This window comes from Pyxicephalus adspersus, chromosome 12 (assembly GCF_032062135.1).
Source record: "Pyxicephalus adspersus chromosome 12, UCB_Pads_2.0, whole genome shotgun sequence".
In the NCBI taxonomy this organism is placed as follows: domain Eukaryota; kingdom Metazoa; phylum Chordata; class Amphibia; order Anura; family Pyxicephalidae; genus Pyxicephalus; species Pyxicephalus adspersus.
In genome coordinates, this window is record NC_092869.1 from 32,771,616 (window position 1) to 32,795,795 (window position 24,180).

General features: G+C 40.3%; 1 protein-coding gene across 1 annotated transcript in view; it reads left to right on the forward strand.

Annotated features, from left to right (window-relative positions):
- The first annotated feature begins 3,276 nt into the window (after positions 1–3,276).
- The window catches only part of SYNE2 (spectrin repeat containing nuclear envelope protein 2), a 202,439-nt gene continuing 181,535 nt past the window's right edge, over positions 3,277–24,180 (forward strand). The window contains exons 1-2 of the mRNA XM_072427657.1: positions 3,277–3,411; positions 22,720–22,849. Coding sequence (XP_072283758.1) covers positions 22,768–22,849 — 82 coding nt within the window. The 5' untranslated portion in view covers positions 3,277–3,411; positions 22,720–22,767. The remainder of the gene's footprint in view (positions 3,412–22,719; positions 22,850–24,180) is intronic.

A 24,180-nucleotide genomic window follows, 5' to 3' on the forward strand; every position in this document is an offset into this window, starting at 1 on the left:
ATTGACATAAGGCCAATGTGGTACCTATCTTTAAAAAGGAAAGCTAAGGAAAAGGATTCTTCACTGTAAGGTCTGATAAAATGTAGAGTCAGCTTCCTCAAGAAGTAGTTTCAGCAAGTACTATAGATTACTGTAAGAAAAAGCTTGATGCTTTTCTAGAAGCACAGAATATAAGTCGGTAAAGTTTTTAAAGTAAAGGCAACAGAGACTGTTGATCCAGGGAACATCCAATTGCCTCACGGGATCAGGAAGGATTTTTTTCCCTGTTGGAGCCAATTGAACCATGGTAGGGATTGTGATCCTCCCCGAGGAACAGTAAGTGGCATGACCAAGGACTTTGTAAAGCACCAAAGTATTCATGTTAATGAGACAAAATTCATATACATCTCTTACTATATATATATATTTTTTTTTTTTTTTTATTATTATTTAGTTAATGGGAAAATACAGCTTGTGTTAAGTGTCATTAAATAACAAGGAAGGAATTTTTTAGCTCCTGATAATTACAGTTGATGTTTGTTTGCTGTTGAATACGTAGCAAGTTACAAGGACAATATTTTGCTGACTGTGGTCAGAAGTCTTTGGGGCATATACCCAAGCCAAAACCAGTCTGGGGAGATGAGAGAAAAAGCTCCTAGAACTTATTATTATAATTGTACTATTATTATTCTTTGTCATCACATGGCTTCACTGAATATAGCAAAATATGACCAAACTGTAAACTGGATAAGCAATGAACTTTTAAAGCATGTGATACAAATTAGTAAATTATTTTAATTAAGGTAATTTAAGCCAAACTCCATATATAAATACATAAATAAAAATACATATATAAAAAATACATTCCTGTTTAATGAAATCTGTAATTTTCACGGCTCTCGTATTACAGCTCTATTTGTTGATTTTTTTTCTATTGCAGTTTTACTTTCACTTACAGTTTCTCCCTCCCACCTTAGTGTGTTGTGGTTCATGCATTAGTGTGTTTGGGTGACTTTTGGAATGAATAGCACAGCAATGTGCATTACTGTGAACCTAAAGTTATGGTTTGTTTTCCTATAATGGCAGTCACAGTCTGTGCAGAGAAGCCTGTCTGGGAAGGACCATTATAAGCCGTGCCTGATCTCTGTAGAGTGACCACTGCTTTCATACAGAAACAAGGCTCCTTCTCTATTGTGCTAGACTTGGCACAATTTTTTTTTTTGATGCACCAGGAACGTATTTGGCTGATTTAAACGTAAAGCTTCCATGGGCTTTACATGAAATGCAATGTATATTTATTACATATATGGGTGTGTATTAAAGCACCTTTAGTTTTTTTATTACTATAATTCACCCTTTAAAGATTGATTTTCATTTTGAAAATTATTTAAAAAAAAAAACCTGCTTTGATTCCATGTTCATTGACAATACAACATAAGCATTTCAATGTGATAAATAGTCACTACATTGTACATACCCCCATTTATTTCTCCAGGGCACAGCCGCTCTGAAAGGTCATAGAACATTTTAGTGTTAGTGCAGACCAGAAAATCTTGTTCATTAGGAATATACTCCACTCATGTTACCTGTTGTCTAGAAATCTTTCCCTCGTTGCGTGAAACACAAAACTAGGAGACAACTCACATTTCTCTGCTGCGGAGTGCATTGTGCAGAACTGAACCTTCATTGCAGCATTGTAAGTATATAAAGTCATGATGATGTGATGGGGTCACAGTGACCAAAGGGGGCAAGAGGAAGCTGCCTGCCCACTAGCTAGCAAATATGGCTGACTGGGTGCTCCATACACTGTGCTGCCAGGATATTTGTTGAGAAGATTTGTGGGAATTGTGTCCTTAAGTTGGAGGGACTGTCCATATTTAGCACTCAGCCCTTCCTAATTTGGAGGGGCTATTTCTCTTCAAACTTCCCAACTGCCCTTATTACCTCCCAATTACCCAAAATTTTGTGGGACTGCCCTACTTCATACTTGCCAACTGCCCTTATTACCTCCCAATTACCCCTAATTTGGAAGGACCGTCCTTCTCTGACCTCCCAACTGCCCTTACTGTTGAGGGACTGTACCTATTTATACCTCCCACCCATTCTTAGCATTAAAGGGCTGTCCTCCTTCACACCTATCAATTGTTCGTAATTTGGAGTGACTGTCTCTCTTCATACCTCTCAACTTTATTTGGAAGGACTATCCATCTTCATATCGCCCAATCTTCCCTATTTGGAGATACTGCCCTTCTTTATACCTCGAAACTGTTCCTATTTTTGAGGCGCTGCCTTCTATATACCTCCCGCATGTACTTAAATTAGAGGGGTTGTCCCTCTTCATACCTTCCAACTGTTCCTGATTTATAGAGATTGTCCCTCTTTATACCTCCCAACTCTTTATAATTTTGAGGCGTTATCCTTCTACAAACCTCCCAACTGTCCCTGATTTGGAGGAATTGTCCATCTTTCTACCACCCAACTGTTTCTAATTTGGGGGACTGTCCTTTTTCAAGCCTCCCATTGGTCCTTCATTTGAAGGCTCTGCCCCTCTTTATATATCTTATCTGTTCCTAACATGAAGGGGCTGCCCTTCTTACATACCCCCCAACTGTTCCTAATTTGTAGGGACCGTCCCTCCTCATAGCTCTCAGCTGTTCCTAATTTGGAAGGACTGTTCCTCTTCCCATCTGTTCCCAATTATGATGGACTATCCATCTTCATACCTCCAAAATGCTCTCATTTGAAGGGACTGTTCCTCTTTAAAATCCACATCCCTCTTTCTATTTCAGTTGTTCCCTTTTTGAGTGTATAACTATACATACATATATATATATATAGGGGGTAGAGGCGGACGCTGCTGTGATTGGTGGGCGGAGTTGATAAAATATACATAAGAGGGAGGGGAATGCGCTGTGGGGAGGCGGAGCAGAAGATGTGGGCGGAGACGCGAGGCGAATTCTGGCAGGGGCCAACTTGTGGAGGGTGCGGGCGCTGTGGGCGGGGATAAGGGCGGGGTCTTTTGGATTGTGGGCGGTGATTAGAGAAGCACACGAAGGGGAGGGGTAGCGCTGTAGGTAGGCGGAGCGAAGGATATGGGCGGGGTAGAATGCTTTGGTATGTATATGAGAATGGGAGGGGATAAAGATGTGGGCGGTGATATGGGCGGGGTAGTAGCTTTGGTAGCAATACATGGAGGGGAGGGCAGATATTGGGAAGGGTGGGGGATGCAGGCACAGTGAGGGAGATACGAGCTGCTGAACATCGTCTGGGAGGGAAATATTAGGAAGAGACAGACAGGAGGGAGGAGAGCGTTTAGGAAGGGAGGACACTGCTCTGGAGCAAGGAAGACTTCTGGAGGGAAGTGTGACATCATCAGCAGAGGAATTGGGGGGCTCAGAGTCACCCTCCCCCTCCACCCTATCCAAATCCAGGGTAAGTACTCCTGATCCAATCACTGCTCATTACAGTGCACATGTGTTCGCTACCAGGCTCCATTTATTATGACCTGAACAACCTGTAGATCTCTGGCTGGGACTTGTAGTTCCTCACCAGCTGCTGATCCCCTCCTTGTCCCTGCCTGGCTGCTGCAAAACTTCTTTAGGTGAGCACTGCACGTGTTTGCAGATGTTCTGACTGCCTGGGGTGTTTCCAAGTGTCAAAGCTTCCTGATTTCACATCTTCACCCCAAGGAATGGTCATGATTACTTTTAGGGACCCCACAAGGGGTATTTGAGGGGCCCCACCTGTAGATTGTGCCCCTAGGCACTGGCTCTGTTGTGGAGATCCACGGTTTATTTTTATATATTGATGTATTTATTTGTGTTTAGTTTTGTATTCCTTGTTTTCTTCCCCTGGGAGTTACTTTGTTCTACTTTCCAAAAATTTTACCTATAGAGCCATCACAGGAGAAGGCGATGTGTGATTTATTGTACAACCTTTGGCTTGTGGTTTTTATGTATTAGAATGCTTTATGATTGTATTGGATATTTAAAGATACAGATTTTTGCAGCTCTGTCATTATTAACACTTCGTTACTTGTAATATTTCAATGCAAGCTGTGAAAGTACCAGAATCTGACCTGATATCAGCCTCTTACGCCCCTGTATGTGATAGGTAGAAGCCAGGTCATGTCTGTGCTGACAGGTAACATGCTGACAGGAGGAAAGAGCTTAGTGAGATGATCTAATCACTTTGCTGCTTCTTCTTTCCTTGTCTGGGGCTCAGATGAAGTAGGCTGGATGATGCTGGCCATCAGACTGAGGACATCTAGTGGCCAAAAGAAGTACTTCATGAGAAATCTCTGGGTTAAAGTTGGGTATTGCAGCAGATCTTTTCATTTTATCCTTGGTATTTCAATCTGAAGCTTTATTGATGATTGATGAACCAGTGATGACTTTAGTATTGGTGTCAGCAGCTTGGGATGTACTTTACTGTTCTGGCTCACCCATCTGCATTTGTCCATTAGTATACATATTCTTAGTATACGTCTTTGCTGGATTTTGCAAGGATGGTTGTAGATTTCTGTGATTTTTTAGGATGCTCCGTTCAAACTGCTCACCCATCATAAAAGGATCAGAAATCAATTCAAAGCTTGTTCAGGGTTGGTGATGGGATTAAAAAAAATCATCATCATAAAGCTAAACTCCCCACACAAAAACTTATTCAAATATATTCCTCAAAACTTCATAAGATATAAAGCAACTTTGAGTTCTTCAAATGCTGTTGCAAATCCTGATATGACAATGTAAAAGCAGCAGAGACATCATCTGTATATAACTTGTGATGACAACAGAACTGTAGGAGAAACTCAACAAAGTCTGACCCCTACAGGTTGCTGGCAGAATTACAGAGGGGGCGGGTACAAGACCAGTTCCCCCGCATAGGTCTTAATGGAAGCTCCTGCACAGAGGCAAAGCTTTGCAGAGGTCTGGAAAAAAATACACAAGATTCAGACCTGTACACACATCAGCAGGCAGGAGGAAATCTCTCCAAAGTGAGGAATGACTGTCATTGCATCCAGTGTCTCCATGGGAAGATTTTCCAGTCTGTCAATGTCATGTCCACCATGTCCCATAGAGAGAATGAATCCCCCCATTGGGGACACAGTAATGTCATGACAGTGGTTCCAACCCTCTCCCACTCTATTCAAAGCTTATAAAATTATTTAGCATTAGTTAAACTTTTCCATTTTAATATTAAAATGTATAAACAATTTTGTATAAAATAAGGAATGGTTGAAAGAAAAACATTGTTGCATATTTTTCTATTTCTGTCTCTTTGGGAAAACTTACCTCTGCTTCCTGTCCCAAGAAGATATCAGGAAGAGAGATAAGTTTCCTTTTTGTTTCCTTCGTTTCTGGTGACAACTGCAAACGTTTGTCTATTGCTTTCTACCCCAATGAATATGATATTTGGAACAAATGGAGAGGGTAAATCTCCATTGAACCCAGAAGAAACCCCAATATAAACCCTTTTTTGTAACAATTTAAAGTTTTTAGATACATTTTAAGTTATAAGAAGAAGCCATGATTGGGATTCTGTGTACAGTGAGATCCGGCTATACTCTGGATATGAAGAATTAGATCCCTGTAGTGGGGGTATACACGGGTTCTGTCCTCTCTTCTATCCTATTAGCCCAGCCATTCTCAGCTCCAGAGGTTGCTTGGGGTTCCTTAAACTTCAGCTGATTGACCTCCAATGTAATGGTGACCCCATAGTTTCATGGCTAGTGCCATTTGGCATTGACACCAAAGCTCTCTTTACCTATCTATAAGGTGGGCATTCTTCCTCTGACCACCAATGTAGGGTTCATTTTCATGCAAGTTGGTTCAGAGGTTAGCACTTTGGCCTTTGCAGTGCTGGGTCCCAGGTTCGAATCTCGGGCCAGGACACTATCTGCATGGAGTTTGTAGGTTCTCCCTGTGATTGTGTGGGTTTCCTCCGGGTACTCCAGTTTCCTCCCACATTCCAAAAACATGCAGTTAGGTTGATTATCTTCCCCCCAAAGACATATGAAAGATATATGACTATGATAGGGACATTAGATTGTGAGCTCCTTTGAGGGACAGCTAGTGACATAACTATGGACTTTGTACAGCGCTACATAATATGTTGGCACTATATAAATAATAGTAATAATAATAATACTCTCTATGGTTTTAGTAGGGGTTCTTCAAGTCCTCAGGGTTAAAACATTTAAGAAAGGCCGCATTGGTCTGTGTTGATCAGTGTTTTAGGTTCCGGGTCCCTATAAAGGTGCAGCAACATACAAGAACCTGACAAGCTGCTTCCCTTGTACACAATACCCCAATACTTCCTCCTTCTCCTAGAGTTGTATTCATTGCATACAGTAGTCAGGGATATTTGATGTTTTGCCAGGTTTAGTGGTTACAGTTGTTAAAGTGGTTCTGTCAGGCCGTAATAAACTTGTAGAAAGGTTCCTGTTATAGTGGAGGGAGAATACTCATGTCCCTCGGAGGGAAGGGTTAAGTCTCCTATATTCTCTATGTTGTGCCTGTTAATTGTGGATGTGCGGGGATGCAGGATCAGTCCAAGCTGCAGCTGAATTGCTGGGCTGAACTGTGCTTGGACCTAGTACTGATGGCATTAATGTTAATGCACCCCTGCGTGCATTCATCAGGCTACTGGCAATTTTATTCTATATTGTTACTATCTTTCCCCTGAAAAAGCTGTTTCATCCGCGAAACGTGTCGGCATTACAATCGCTCATTTTGATTGCAGCATTCAGCCAATCCTTCAACACTCCCAACAGTGTCAGATGACCCCCATGGGTAACATTGCGGCTCCATCCCTTGACCTTCATCACTACAGGACACAATAGCAATGCAGTGATCAGAGGATTGAGCCACAAATTGTGTGACAGGGGACAAATTGGCAACCAAAAAGTCGAGGAATATTCAAATGCAGTGCTCAACCCAGAAATTTCTTTAAGCCGGGTGGGAAGAAATTGTAGGTGGGTGGCAGCCCCTATATTGTGACCAAACTCTTTAGTAACCACCCAAAACAGCCGGGTGGGTGCTGAAAAGTGCCGGGTGGTGCACCCAGCTAAAAGGGCCTGGGGAGAACCCTGAAATGCAGAAGCCAGGTTTAGATGGGCTTCACAATTGGGTGTTTTCCTGGCGTTTGTAGAAATCATACAATGGATCCCTACTTGAGCTTTCAGAACAAATCTTTATCCAGGTGTTCGGTTACCTGCCCCTTAGGACGTTTCATGCAATATTCAGTGCCAATCTGCTTTGCTTAAGTGATAAATTTGGTATGGGTTTAACTTTGGCTAAATATTGATGAGCAATTGGCAAACCTTTCCACAAATGCAGCAATCAACCCAAATGTAATGGATTACATGGATGTAATGGCAAATGCAATTTTGATGCCCACTTAAACCTAACCTAAGTGGCAGCAGGAATGGAGGGGAGGTAGACAATACAGGCTGCCATATACATTGGTTAGGAAACTGCCCAATGACTCCCAGGTGAGAATGTATCAACTTTTCTTGTTCATTGTTCCTCCTGTACTGGTGACATAACACATTTTATAACAATGTCACAGCAACTCCTCTGCCCACCAATCTTTGATGTGTATTGTATAAAATCTTGATTGTTGAGAAGTAAATCAGCCTCACTGCCCCTGTCCATCGTAACTCCATACCCTTCCCTATGTGTAATCTCCTCATTATATTGGGCCCTAATTATTAAAGCTCTCCAAGACCAGAGAAGATAGGCTATCATGGGAGGATGTAGGTGATCCAGCAAACCTGGAATGGATCTAATCTTGGACTGAAAACATTTACCAACTCATAGCCAATGATGTTTAAAAAATCCATTTCAGGTTTGCTGTATCACTCACGTTCTCTTATGATAGTCGATCTTCTCCAGTCTTGGAGAGCTTTAATAAATCAGGCCCAATATGTTCAAGCTTAGACCAGGGATAGGAAGGTGTTTGCAATACAAGTCATCAGGGCTATTACAGATCATGTTTTCCAGATCTATCTACAGAATTACAGGTATGTGAATTACAGATCAGTGTGCCTCATATTAACTGTAATCAATTCAGCTGTGCAAAATGCTGAATGTCTGAGAAATCCTGGCCTGTTAGTGCTTGCCAATGCAAAATCAACATGCAGGTGTTCTCTTCCACACATGCACATTGCCCCATGTTTTATATCTTATCCATGTTTTATAAGACCCAGATCATTACCTGTTAATCTGCCAAAAATGCTGATAATATACAGCATTTTTGGTGTCAGCCCTGCATAATTTTGCCAACTACTCACACCCACCACTTTCCTATCTTCACAACATAAAGAGTGATCATCCTGTAGTCCCAAGATCAGGACCTGGAGGAAAGTGAGCACAGAACAGCTTTGAATTTCTGATGTGATACAGGCCTGTTTCCCTGTAGCGTTTATGTAGAAACATGCGTTAATGCATTGCATTGGACAGGAGGTATTCATCCCTGATGCCACCCCAAATACAAATTGCAATTGCACTTTAGCACAATGCACTACAAAGTGCAACATACACAATTTTTGTATATTGGGCAGCAGTGGGCAGCTCTATCGCACACCAACACTCTGCATTTTAAAATTTGCAGCGCTGATCCACAGGTATTTATTTGCACATTTATTTTCATACATTCAAATATATATTTAACAAAATGTTTCCAGTGGTATATGAAACACCCGGAGAGATCAAACAAAAGACATCCATTGGTATAGGCTTATGTACACTTTAAGGCAGTGTTTCCTGATCTTTATTACATTGGGGAAAACTTCAGGGATCCCCAGCTATCAATTAATATATCCACAGCTCACAGTATATTAGTGTGGTGGAAGAATTCCATCGCTACAGATAACCAAAAAGATCATTGGTGTCACCTATGAGAGATTGAGAAACGCTGGTTTAGGGATTCAATTACAGCTTTAAGCTACGTACACACGTCCAATGGTTCTCGCCCAATTTTCGGCTCAGGGCTGATATCAGACGATAATCTGGTGTGTGTACAGCGGCCGTCGTCCATCGTCAGAATGACTGTCCCAGTCGTGGACGACAAACGATCCTAAAGCAAGGGAAGGGGGAGAGTGCACAGCAGGGTGCCGCTTCGTCGTTCTCCCCCTCCTCTTTCCATGGAGCAGAATGGTGCTGTATGTATACCACTCTCTACACAAAGAATTGTGAAAGATCCTTTCCAAGGACAATACTTGCACGTGTGTATGCAACTTTAGTTGCATACACCAAATGCTTTTTCCACAGCACTCTATATTTGAGTAGAAGTGTATATCATGAAGCTTGGTTTTAGGGACTGTTGGCACTTTAAGGCTGAGCTTGTTGACAAAGCTAAGTAAATACTACCATTGATAAGAGACTGGACATCCTGACTGCAGGCTTCTGATGTAATTCAGTGTCAGTAGGGGGTCTGTGGCTAAAATTGTTCTACAATGTAACAACACAACAATGTCAGTGTTGCCACAGACTATTTATTTTAACAGTGTGTTGTGTAAGTGACTGTTCTGGTATGTCAAGTTTACATCTCCAATATGTGATATGTGTTCCTAAGTGCCGGGACAAAATTCCGTGGAACATTTCCATGCACACTTAGTGAGTGTTTGCTTTACTCTTTACCAGTTTTCATAAAATAAATGTAGTTTGGAGTAAATGTTGGCAATTATTAAATCACTGTTTCTCCATAACTTGTTTTGCTATTGGTAAATGTTGGAGCAGCGTTTTTCTGATCTTTTTACCAAGGGGGAACCCCTGAAAAAAGTTTCAGATCTTCAGGGAACCCCTTTTATAATTACTACCGGTATATGCACAGCTTTCAGTACATTAGTGTAGTGATCAGTGAGAAGAATTCCTCTTACTTTGCTGGCCATTGGAAAAACAATGTCACCCTTACAGATAGCCAAAAAGCTCATTGATGTCTGCGGTAAATGACCTAAAAGGCACAAACTGCTCATTCCTCAAAGAACCCCAATCAACCTCTGGAGTAAGGCTACGTACACACTAGCAATGGTTCTCGTCCCATAATCGGCTCAGGGCCGATATCGGACGAGAATCTGACGTGCATCGTCCGAACGACCATCCTGGCGGATCCACAGACCGTTCTCCCCCTCCCCTCTGCATAGATCAGAACAGCTGTATGTACAGCACTCGTTCATGCATCGTGCAGCAGCTTGTAGTTGGAAAGATCCTTTCCAATGACAACTATTGCACGTGTGTATGCAAGCCTAACCCTGGCTTAGAAACACTTTGGACTTAATTTATTAAGGTTCTCCAAGGCTGGAGAGGATACACTTTCATCAGTGAAGCTGGGTGATCCAGCATCCATTCAATCCTGGACGGATCCGTTCCAGGATTGCTGGATCACTCAGCTCCACTGATGAAAGTGTATCCTCTCCAGCCTTGGAGAACTTTAGTAAATCAGACCCAATGCTGGAGTGTTAACGATCTTCCAATGTCCTAAATGTATGCTATTGGTGGGATCAATGCACATTATTCCCAGGTATGCTCCTGCTGTGCCTCCTCCTGTGTCATTGTTTGTATCTGTCATTTGCTACCCCTATTTAATGTACAGCGCTGCGTAATATGTTGGCGCCATATAAATACTGGCCTTTATATACCAGAGAACAGTAAAAAGTGGAACCCATAAAGAGGGACAGAAACAACCTAAATCCCAAATTGGACAGAAAAAATTGGACACGCTCCATCTATATCTATAATTCCATTCTTGCATGGTCACACGCCCTCCAATACACTTTTATATTCCCAAGCCAGATTAAATCATAAATAAATACGATAATAATTGGAAGTGTGTACGTAGCTTTAGAAACACTTTGTACTTCATTTATTAAAGTTCTCCAAGGCTGGAGAGGATACACTTTCATCAGTGAAGCTGGGTGATCCAGCATCAATTCAATCCTGGACCGATCCGTTCCAGAATTGCTGGATCACTTAGCTCCACTGATGAAAGTGTATCCTCTCCAGCCTTGGAGAACTTTAATAAATCAGGTGCAATGTTGGAGTGTTAAACATCTTCCAATGTCCTAAATGTATGCTATTGGTGGGATCAATGCACATTATTCTCAGGTCTGCTCCTGCTGTGCCTCCTCCTGTGTCATTGTTTGTATCTGTCATTTGCTACCCCTATTTAATGTACAGTGCTGCGTAATATGTTGGCGCCATATAAATACTGGCCTTTATATACCGGAGAACAGTAAAAAGTGGAACCCATAAAGAGGGACAGAAACAACCTAAATCCCAAATTGGACAGAAAAAATTGATGGGAAATATGGCCGAGAAATGTTACAGTTGGCGTATGCAAGATCCTAAGGGCTAACAAACCCCCCACGCTCCATCTATATCTATAATTCCATTCTTGCATGGTCACACGCCCTCCAATACACTTTTATATTCCCAAGCCAGATTAAATCATAAATAAATGAGTGTGCCAAATGCCCACCTCTTCCTCTGAACACAGAATTTCCATTTGTCAGCTCGTACATCTGTATAGGACAGCACCTTCATGAAGACACGGACAGCAATAAAAAAAACTTCTAGGTTCTAAGCACTTTTCTATGATATCCAAAGCTACAAGAACAGTAAAACTTTTGACTTGGATATACTTTGTGGTTGCATCATTTTCCTGGGCTCATTGATATGGTTTTATTTGTTGTCCTTGTTTGACAGCAGAAGCTTTACAATCTCCTTACAGACTATTGTGCATGAAGGGTGAAAAGCCAGAGTGTCATTGTTCTCTCCAGGGAATATGCATTTGTTTTACCATATAATTAAACAGGATCATTTACTATATTGGACCAAGTTCTCTGTGTGCTCGCGTCTTGATGTCTCTGACAAACCCTTCTACTAGTTATAATTAAGGAAGCCTTTCTTTGTGTTTGACTTGTGTGATGTTTTATAACCCTGCAATGATCAATGATAATCTGCCTATGTAGCTAGACACCTTCCACAAAGACGGGTGCTATAAAGGAAACTTGTTCCATGGTGCTTGGACATGGCGCATCCTGCACATGTAGGAAAAAGAGGTCCCTTGACAAAGTTATCTTCACAATACTAGTGCCCCCAGTTTGACAATGTCAAGAAGTTTGTGATTTTTTTACTCCATGACAGTTCTCCGGTCTAACAACCAAATGCTGGACATTGCAATGCATCCAAGCATTGTCACACACCAAGGAAGTGGTGTCACCACTTGTTGCTGACACTGGCGATTTTATTGTTGGAGGATATAGAGAAAGGAGCAACAGGGGTGCCCAAAAAGGTGAATATAAGGTGGTCAGGGGGGTCCTTTGCTGAGACGGCTTCACTTTAATTCATGTACGTACCCTAAATAATTGTAGCCTAAAAAGGATGATGGTGATCATCTTGGGGTTAGATCTAGCGGCACCGTTTAGTGGTCCCCCAATGTCATTTATGGATCCACTGTGGTGGGACACTGGAGGACCACTATAATTCCTCTCCAAAAAACTGAATAGAGCTAAGTGTACAGCACTTGTTCATACTAGGTTTGCTGGAAATGAACAAGAAAGATTATTTCCTTTGACAGATAATTAGCCACTTTACACACCCATTCCCTGCAAGGTGAGAGTGTCTGTTTAAATATCACTTCTACAAGAAGCCTGGACATGCATTTAGGAATGCCACATGGATAGAATGCATTTATCAATGTGTACCCTGTGTTTGCAATGCAATCACATTTAATTGTAGGAGAAATAGAAAAAAAATACACATTGGCTTTATCTGATCTCAGACTCCCTTAGGATTCTGAAATGATTCTTCATCCCGCTCAGTTAGAATCTGGATTCTCTTCTTTGAGAATATTACTAAATTGAGTTGGCGGATGGAAACTGAAACTTTCAGAAATAGTATAGGTCCACCCACTACTGTCCAGTCCTGTGCAGTCTATTGCTTCATTTACTAACCTAAAAAAATATCCCTGGAATCTTGGAGTGTTTTTGTCACAATTAACCCACTGGGTGCTTCTGTACCGAAATTTCTAGAAATAGGGAACATAAGCAAGGTAGTGTATGTAAAGATTAATACATTTCTCAATTCTTTTACATGATTTTAAAGTATTTGCACGCATGCATGCCAAGCTGTTCAGGAGAAATGACAGGGTTGGAATAAATTTTAGGGGCTCGATCACACTAGGGGTATACAGTTGCTGCAGGGTTGCAGTGCGTTAACCTGCACACAATCCCTTACGCTGATGTCCATTGTAGTACTGACCCCATGCATTATACTGAATCAGGCAGCACACAGTATGGACAGAAATTTGTGCATCAATGCATTACAAAAATGTGTTGGATAATGAGCAATGTCTAATGTCCTTGGGTATCGTACGCTATGCGTGTTTCTAGAAACCACACAAAAACTCACATAATATAAAAGAGCCCTAATATTGCAGGTTTTGAGTAGTCATAACTAAAGCTTTGTTATTAAAGTAAATTTAAAGCTTGAGAATATAAGTTATTGTTACATAGTAAGTCAGGTTGAAAAAAGACCATTAAGTACAACCACTAGGGAAATAAACATATCCCCGATATAACACTCTATGGACATAGTTGATCCAGAGGAAGGTAAAAAAAACCTCATGGTACAATTTCTCCTTCCTGATTCCATGGGGCAATCAGATGTTCCCTGGATCAACAGTCTCTGTTGTCTTTACTTTAAAGTGTTAATCCCCAGTTATATTCTGTGCTTCTAGAAAAGCATCCAGGTTTTTCCTAAAGTCTATAGTAGTTGCTGAAACTACTTCCTGAGGGACCATCCATGAGCTGCACAATCAATATACAACAGAAAAAATGGTGCAAATAACCAGCTAAAATACTTTTTTCTGTTATTTTACTTGTAGTTTTTAAGTTGGTGACAGGGTCCCTTTAAATGCAAGTATACATTATTTTTAGGGCACCATGAAGTGGCTCTATTTTCAATATTATTACCATGTTTGCATGGCTTAAGCACTATTTACCATGCTTTTTGGGGTACTCCAACCCATTGAGTTAAGGCAGCCCTTTGGTTTTGAAGTCATCTCATCACACACACATTTTTGCATTTTTTTTACTGGGAGTGTGCTATAGTTCAGTTATTTTTTTTTTCAGTAACTGTGTTTTAGTGCCATTGCAACTCATAACTGTGTGTTACCGCAGAGCACAAAAATGATTCCAGAGCTCCGTCCAGCTTGCAGTACATTTACTACCGCCTGATATCTGCTTTTGTGGGATGTGTAGCAAGCAAAAAACATGTGATGAAATCTTACGTGATGAATTGTAAAAATGATTTCATTACATTTAAAAAGATGTATTATGGAACTAATGAGCTTTTTATCTCTTTGTCCAGACTTGTTCAAGTGCCCTGATCATTATTGCGGAGCAGCTGTCAGTGTGTGTTGATGGACAGCTCTGATTCCTAAGTACTTGTGTAGGAAACCAATCTTATCCATACTTTTTGTGTGTGGGAAGAAAAATGTCCCTCTTGTTTACAAGTTTTCCTGTGCTGGGTTGTGACTAATAGGGTCAGTTTGGTGTCCAAATACCATCGCAGCTGCCTCCGAACCAAACCCATTGCAGCTGCCCAGCCATTCCCTGGCACAGACTAAAATAAAGCTGGGAGGTGCCAACAGTCACCGTGTCCTCCTACATGTAATGTGGCATTATTCCACTGCATCAAGTCATCTAGAATATCTGTAAAACTTAAGTAACCTGGACATGTTTTAACAGGAAGCATCACTGTCACACTATGAAATGAGCTGGGAGGATTTTCAGTTGCCAGGTGTAGCGACCTGCTATAAATAAAACTCAAGGAATAATAATATGCATGAAATTAGCTTTTGGGGGTTAAAAGGATAGCTCTACTCTGCCTGCTTTGCAATAGTTAGGGGGAATAAAAGGGGATAAGGGGCTGCAGTGGTGGCCAGGGGAGGAAGGATTGTGCAGTGATGACCAGGAAAATGGACGGTTGTGTAGAGATCACTGCTCGATAGAGGGGTTTTCAAAGGTGACCAATGGTTATAAAGGTATGCAGAGATAACCAGTGGGTTACAAGGGGATGCGGAGGTGAGCAGTGGATGAAGGGTTATGTAGTAAGTGGAGGGTTGTGCAGAATTAAAGGGGATGTGCATTGTGACCATTGGTTGGAGGAGTTGCTGAGATGATTATTGGTTGGAAGGGTGTGCAGGGGTGGCCATTGGGTAGAGGGATGCACAGAGCTGCCTAGTGCATGAAAAGGGGTGGCACAGAGGCAAGACGTGTTGGTGGACAAGGGGCATAGAGGTTGGAAAAGGGCAAGAGGTACGAACTGTGGCATATGAGTAGGTTAACATTTATTTCATTATGCCCCTTTGTGCCCTTTGCACTGTGTGTAGTTTGGTCACATACATGCAACTTACGCCTTCTCCTAAGGTTGCCCAGGGATGCCCCAGATCTTTACCAATCCTAGCCTCTGGGCAACACACCAAATACCAGTGTTAGGTAGTACGTTTCTATGAATCACCAACTTCAGGATACACTTCTCCATGACTCCAATGTAAAAAGAAACTTTTCTAATAACCGTAAGGGGGAACTGACAGCAAATGTAAAGAGCACTGCACTAAGGTAGACAAAGTATTAGCTTTATTTCTATATTCTGTGTGCAGAAAATTATATACAGTATATAGTAAAATAGATTCATTTTTTAACAATGATGCTTTGTGCCTAGCTTTATATGTGACTTTAAGAATATTGCCAGTGGCAAAGTAATTAATTCAAATTTTGTGGTCAAAAGACTGTGCCGTATGTGTGCTGTGTATACAACAGACTGGTGCTACAGCCTATGTTATTTTTAAGCTATATTGTGCTTACTATATAATATACAGTTTTCATTTTCTGACTAAGCATTTTTCAATATTGCATGTCTGCTTTCATTATAACATTGTATTTTGGATCAAAGGCATAACCATCACTTACACCCCCAGCAAAGCACCAGCATTTGTCCGTATGGAGATTCTCATCTACGTAGTAGCAGGGCTTTGCTTCCCCATGTCAGAGCCTCCAGCGCGGAGAATAGTGAGCAGCACCAACGTGACATCACAAAATTTAACTCCAAATCTCCTGAGAGGTGATATCATACTGCAATATACATCTGTGAGTTTATAGACACAGGAGTTTGCATACCAGCAAGCGCTCTGCTATTTTTCAGGAGAAATTCCAGATAATTGATGCATATTTCAGGGTAGTCCCAAGATACAGAAGTTTTGTTGCATGTGCAAAAACTAATGTATTAGGCCCCGCAAACACCAATAATTTTTGAGGAGTTTGTAGGTTTGATGTTTGTTTGCACAGGCGATAAAAGGGAGACACATAGCAGAGAAAAGAGTTTTACCAGTGAAATATAACTGATGGTATAAACAATGGAAACATTTACCATGACACATATTACATCCAGCTCCTAAGAGAACCTCCCAGGTGACTCACTCCAGTAAAGTTATAAAGTAACAGTGAACAGAGGTTTTAGCCAAACTCTAAAGGAAACAGCAAATTAAAAGTTAATTAAAGAATTAGAAGTAATCTGTTTGTTTCAAATACTTTAAATACAAAATAAATATAGACATAAAATTGAAAAAGCAATTCTGTATTTCTGTATAGTCATATGTAGTTCAAGGAGGCAAAAAACGATGCAGTACCGAGATTGGGAGCTTTCCCGATTTGGAATAGAAGTATTCCTGTTCTTTCTTGCTTTAGTGGATCATCCCAGCAAAATGCAATCATGTGGGCAGCAGGGTGGCTCAGAGATTAGCTCTCTGGCCTCTCCCAAGTTCAAATTCTGGCCAGGACACTATCTGCATGGAGTTTGCAGGTTCTCCCCATGTTTGTGTGTGTTTTCTCTGGGTGCTCTGCTTTCCTCCCACATTCCAAAAACATGCAGTTAGGTTAATTAGCTTCCCCCCAAAATTGACCTTAGACTGTATGAAAGACATATATCTATGGTAGGGACATTAGATTGTGGATTGTGGGCTAGGGAGAGCTAGTGACATGACTATGGACTTTGTACAGCACTGCGTAATATGTTGGTACTATATAAATACTGTGTATAAATTATAATAATTTCCAGGCTATAGAGTCTTCTAAAACATGGAAGAACTGGCTCATAGAACTAAGTAGGAAAACATACTATGACTCTCAAGGTGATTTGTATTGTCCAACTGTCACTCCTTACTGGTGGCACCAGGCTTTCTCTGATCAACTTTGGGAGATGCTTTTTTGTTGTCTTTGGTGACATAAATACTGTGTTTTAAAAGTTGGGTAACAGAGTAGAAGTAGAGTCTCCCTATGGGGTTATGTGAAAGCTGCAGAATTTTGAAGGCCGGGTGGCCATTGTACCTGCAAAATAAAAGCTGGATTTTGGGCATTTATGTTGGAATTAATGGAGATTCCTATGGAAGTGTTTTTCATTTTTGTGAATGTCCACAATATTGAAAGTAGTTATCTGAATGTGGACACTTCTTCTTGTGTTAGATACAAATCAATTCTGTTTTTTTTTATATACAGATTTGTCTTTAAATGCCTATATTTTCTTTCAAGGGTCAATGCACCCAAATTGTAATATTCTAAATGAAAGTGGGGTCTACTGGGCTCAGTCAGAACCTGCCCCCTTGACAAGTCTTGAATGATCCAACAACAAGATTTATCCTTTAATGAAACTATATATTTGTTCCTATCTACCTGGCAGTTTTGAGTCTTGAGTCCGACCTTTAGGTGTTCCAGCATCTCCTGTTGCATTCTCCATATTGTTTAAGGAATACAGAGCAGGAACCACTTATGATGGCCATGGCAGGTGTGTGGACCCTAGAACATGTCATCAATAAAGACTCTAAAAAGCTTTATTAATAAAACATGGAATCTATCATTCACTGGTGGTAAACAATTACGGTTGAAAGACTCCCACAAGGAATGTTTGAGGGAATCTCAGATTCACTCTTTTATAAACGGAGCCCCAAGAGATGTAAAATATCTAAAATCCCCTAAAGCGCTAAGTGGATTTCCCCTTTAAAAATGACAGCTACGCATTAAAAGTGAACAGATCGTGTATTACACTGTGTATTGTCAAATCTCATAACCTTCTGAAATATGAGGAAGGGTCATCTTTCAGCACAAATTTTGTAGGCAATGGGCACCCCCAAAATAAGACTATGGAATGCAAAAGTTTCAGTATTAAACACCAATGCAATAATGGATGTAAAGTTTATTGTAATATAAATAATTCCAGCAGTTAACTTGTTCATTTATTATACAGATTGCTAAGTATGAAGATATAAAGATATTTGAGACAGAATAAAGGGCATATTTTGAAAGAGGAACATTGCCTTTAAATGCGGGGACAGTTGGGCACTATGCATTTTCTTTAACCATTGGTTAGGCTGGGTTTGCAATGGATTTTCAAGTTTATTTTTCTATGTTCTAAATGCATTTTTGTGTTTTAGAAATGACAGCACAGGGACTCCCAGATGATGATTGGGAGTGCTTTTCGATGCATTGGTAAGGGATTTTTTGGGCTTCCCCAAAAAGTTTAACAGCAATATGCAGGAGGGCAATCAAGGGGGGACAAGGGATACTTCCATACCGGGCCGTGATCAAAAGTGCTCAAACTTTGCAATGCTGGAAATTATAAACATGATAGACGGAAGCCTAGGAAGTTTACCTAGTATGGAACCCAGAAAATTCAAAGGTGCAGCATAATGAAATGAGATTTTGGAAAACATTCCACATCAGAAAGCAATACTGGGAACATTAGACTGTTTTTCCTATGCAAAATCAACTTTCAGATCACAAGTCACATGTGCTTAAACCAAGATGTTTATTGTGGGAGGCAAACCTGAGCAGTGTATGGGGTAAAAACATAGCTGGTATTTTAGCAGCCAGGATCATTTAAAATAATGTAACTAGGAAAATACTGATCATTTGTTTTATTTAGGTTCTATTGAGTATTTTTATATATAATGAGTTTCCTTGGTTGTACTAGGAGAGGGCGGGTCAGACAGAAGGAACAGTGGCGTAAGGAATGAGGTAATAGTGTATACAGTATTGTTATTAAGGTGTCCTGTCATTGGCACTTAGAGTTTAAGGAGGATAAAAGACTTGAGCAGAAAGCCCAGAGGTTTGGGAGTGGCTATGTGACAGTGCAAAAAAACCTGCTGCTTTATTATGTATTATAAAACCTGGTTACCTAGAGGCAACACAAAACATAGACAAAATTGGCCAAATGTTATGTACGGGACATGTAGAATGATTACATATGTGCATTACAGACCAATTACAGTAAATAAAATAATTGGTTATTGTATATTTTTGCAATTTTCCTTAAAAGTGGCAACACCTAAATGGTAATTAGCACCGACAGGTTGAATAAGTTCCCGTATCCAGAACTAAGGATTAAGTGCTGAGAGTGGCTGTGAATTTTTAAGTGTAGAGATGGTCAATGAAATGCAGAAAAATAGACTTTTCATCCAAATTGCACTGAACCATTTAATTATTCAAGTATAACGTTTAATTGATTCAGTTTCAAGTGCAATTTGCATGAAATGTGCACGTGATTTGTATAAAGGGTATACTTTTGTATCTCATTGACCTTCTCTAGTGAGTGGGCCACTGTTCCTTCTGCATTGGGAAGGGTTTGGATGTTATTTCAATTTTTATGGATGTATAGTCTGTTAAGATATGACGACATGAAAAGGGTGAAAAATATCACTAAATGAATCACCGTTTCATTCCACTGAAGTACAAGAAGGCAGCCTATATGAGGGTGGCAACTGCTGTAAATTCAGGAGCGGTGCAGCATTGTTGCCTCCTAAATTAACAAAATAGCATACAGAATGGAATATTTAAGGTTTATAACTGTCCAGAGAAGAGGTTTAAGGTTTCCAGCAGTTTATTAGGAGGCCATCATTTTACTGAATACCGTTTGCAGCCCTATCATTGCGGTAAAATAGGCATCACACCCGTCATTCATGTTGTGCTCATAAAATGTGGTGCATTGCAGATCCATTTTAAATGGATCCCCAAGGCACCAAAGTAGACCTGCGTTTTAGCACACCACAACTGTTCACCAGTTGGATTTTATTTGAAGGTTGAGCATAACTGGGTGGGGTTAAAACTGCATCCAAATCTAATCACAAATGTTTCAAGGAAACCTATGTGGGCACACGCATGGACAATGGACATCTTGCTCGTCCTTATAACAAGCAGTTGGCAAATCCCTATACAGCCCATGTGTCATGTCGCTTGATGTCAGAGCTGCAGTAGCTGCGGTGTGTTTATCAGCTAATAAGCCGTGCCAAGCTCCTGATTTGTAGGTGCGAGTGTTTCCTAGTACTGTGACCATGGTCTGTGCTTTTACAAAGACTTGCTAAAATCCTTTAAGCTGATGAGATTAAAATTACAATGCCAGAGGAGAGCAGATTTAAGCAAATCCATAATGAAATGTCATTTTAACTACTTGGGAACCAGAAGGTCTTTGTTTATAAGTTTTCATGTTGTTATTATAGAGAAACCGGCTCCTTTTATCTTGGGTGACGCTATAGTAATTTTCTTTTTGAATTGTAATTATGCTACCTGTTCATTGGAACGCTGATTGGGACAGATTTATAGTGCCTAGGTTGAAACCTGAAGGTGTCTTCAGTAGCATGGTTTATATATTGACCAACAGTTATGACGTGCAACTCAATAGGTTCTTGAAGCAGTAGTTGGTGCATCTTCCTTATAGTCTTTATGTAGACATCTGAAACCCTGAAAATGAAGATAGGTGATGACGTCTTGGAGATAATATCTGTAGCCCGAGCAGACTCAGGTCTGTAATATTCTATTAGCAGCCATTCCCAGCGAGATTTCTGTGGAACTGTAGTGTTTAACGACCCTAGGGTTCCTCTTGAGCAGTGCTCCTCAACCAACGATTGCTAGGGGTTCCCTAACAATCCCCTTTGTGCCATTCAGGTCAGTTTAAATGACACCAATGATCTTTTTGGCTATCAGTAAGGGTGACATTCTTCCCAATGGCCAGCAATGTAAGAGGCATTCTTCCTACTGATCACCTTGCTAATATACTGTGAGCTGTACATATAGAAATTATAACGGGTGCCCTAGGGATCTGAAAGGTATTTCAAGGGTTCCCCCTTGTTAAAAAGGGAGAATTGTTCCTAGAGGTTGTACATATAGGAATTATATAGTTGTACATATAGAAATTATAACGGGTGCCCCAAGGATCTGAAAGTTATTTCAAGGGTTCCCCCATGTTAAAAAGTGAGAAACGTTGCTAGAAGTCCCTTGCCCTTGTGCTGGTTGACCTCCCATTTGATGGGTCTGCTTGGCAGACCCATCAGAATGCCACAATTTTGTATAGGTGCCATTGTGGCCACCATGTTAACCTGGCATTTTACCAGCTAACCACCATTATAAGGAATATTTTTAGCCAGAGTTCCATAAAATCTAAATGGTTCCACCAGGGTAATAACATTGAAAAAGGCTGCTCTGTACTATTTCCTTTTTCTCTTTCTCCAGCAGCTACCTAAAAGTTATTGTAGAGAGTTAAGGGAAAGTAGCTGGGTCATCATAGACTATACTTAGCTACTAGTAGAAGAAGCAAATGTTATGATGGAATACAGGTCCAAAGCAATAATAGAAAATATTTCATCAATTGTTCAACATACAAACTCAACAAATGTACAGTATAATCCAACATGAATCCCTAACATATATAAACTTCTGAATGAATATAGGTTATAATGTGCATGGAGGGACTTTTTCTGGAATAGTTAGATTTGCTAGCAAGTTGAAAGGCCATTGCTAATGAATTTACCAGTTATATTACTACATTACTATTATATAATATTTACACATTAAAATTACTAAATCTTTCTATGCCTTTACTTGCAGGTTTTTACATTACTTGGGGTTTCTTTAAAGCATATGTTACAGGAAAAAAAAATGAATACATGTTTGCAAAATACAACATTACCCCATGTGTTATGTTTTTAAACACGCTGCAATTATAGAAAGATAACTGGTGATGTGCCAGAATTATACCATGCTTCTATCATCCTGTTTGAGCGGAAGACACATTGGGCCTGATTTATTAACGCTCTCCAAGACTCGTGAAGATAGGCTATGATGGGTGACCCAGGTGGGGAGCGACTTCTATAGCGACCCGCTATTCTCTCCTCAATAGAAATGCACAACGACCTTCCAGCGTAGTCGGTCATTTATTATTCCACCGGGGTGAATTGATGAACGACGTTGGGCACTGCTGTACACACGCTACATTTACGGTCATCTAGCGCATGTATGTAATTTAAGGGTTTAGATACACCTCAAACAATACAACCTGATCATACAATCTCCTTTACATTTACTAAACAATCCAAATAAATCAGATTTGTATCTGATCAGGAAGACCCTTGCACTACATAGACCTTAAGGAGATCGCTCATTCATAGTATACCATGTAATATTTCTTTGGTACCTTTCTCTGGTGGGGCTGTCATATAGAATTATTGAAAAAAATTATTGTTGGCCGAATCTGATTTTATCTTTGTGTTGGAAATAATACAGTATGTCTATCTGAACATTAAAAATAGCTGCAGGGCAGATTGGGTGGAGAAAACTGCTGTTTATAATGCTGATATTGCATATTTTTATGTTAACTTCTACCTTCTCACTTAGCTTTTCATTTCTCATTACAGACAGACATTACAGATACAGGAAGCCTCCTTACCTATGAGGTCTACAACATGTCATCCGACAGTGGATCCTCACTATCTGCTGGGGAGGATCAGCAACTCGCCATAGATCAGCGCCAACAAGTGCTACAAGGTCAGTTGTCTTTTCTTTTCATTTTGTTGGTTCATTTGTAGATATGAAGACGATCAATAAACCCCCTTATTTTCTTTCATTTGGTAATGCAGTTTTAACAACAATTTCAATATTTTTTTATTTGTAACGTCCAATAAATAATAAGCCCGCCATTAGGGTTACTCAGGTCCTTCCTGTATTGGTGACCACGCTCTGTCCTTGATTCTCATTTGTTCTTCTGTGTTGTCAGCATGCTTTTAGAAGTAGCCTTGCCAGCAGGCACTGCCTGGGTGTGTTCTGGTACTGTCACAATCAAGAAACCTAACTTGACTGCAAGGACCAGCAGCACTTAGATATAAAAATGTAAAAAATGGTGAAAACAACCCCTAAAGGGGAATTTTCTTTTAATGTTTTTAGGCCTGCTTACAGTAAACCTTTCACAAATGTGACCAATAATGACTGAACATTCAAAAGAACATTATACCCCATAAGACCCACACACATACACACCTACTGAACCTTCCTATAAGCTAATAAGGCTTTATGTCCTAGAGGGCCAATAGGAGGAGTTGGGAGGAGGAACAAAAGTTACTTTATTTTTTTTACGATTTAATACAGATTTTTCCTAATCTATACATGCAGTCTGTTTATACATTTTTCATTGTATGCTGCATTTAATTTGCCAAAGTTGATCACATGTTTACTGTCATATAGTAATATTAAAAATGTGTGTAGAAAGCACTGCATGGGAGGTTCCAGGAGTTGCCAATTTACATATTGCACTGTTACAATGTGTAGTTCCATGCTTTATCATAGCATACTGCAGCTTGTTGCATATATTGCATAGTGCCCAAAGCACATACTCAGTGCAATAAAGTTCCACTAATGGTGTCAATGCTCTTTCCAAACCCCTTTGCCACAAGGGGACTTAGACCCTAGAGGAATGTACGCTGGCTAAGTAGTTAAGGCTACCAGTTCAAATCCCATCCGGGACACTATCTGAACAGAGCTTGTATATTCTTTCCATCTTTGCTTGGGTTTTCTCCAATCATTCAAGGTTCCTTTTACCTAAAAGAAATTACACTTCTTACACTTATTAAATTCCACTGTGCATGCCAAATGTTTGCCAGTCTTGGAATTCAAGTAGGGTTTGGCCTGGTTAGAACATTGGTAGGGGGCTGCTTGGAAATATGATGAGAAATGTGCTTTGCAAGGGTGAAAATAAGGTTAAATGATTAGATTGTGATCAAGCATTATACATTTCATACATACCTGGAAATGAAATCTAAACCAGTCCATTGGCTGTTACCATTACAACAGTGTTTGGCTCCTACCTATAGACTTACTAAATT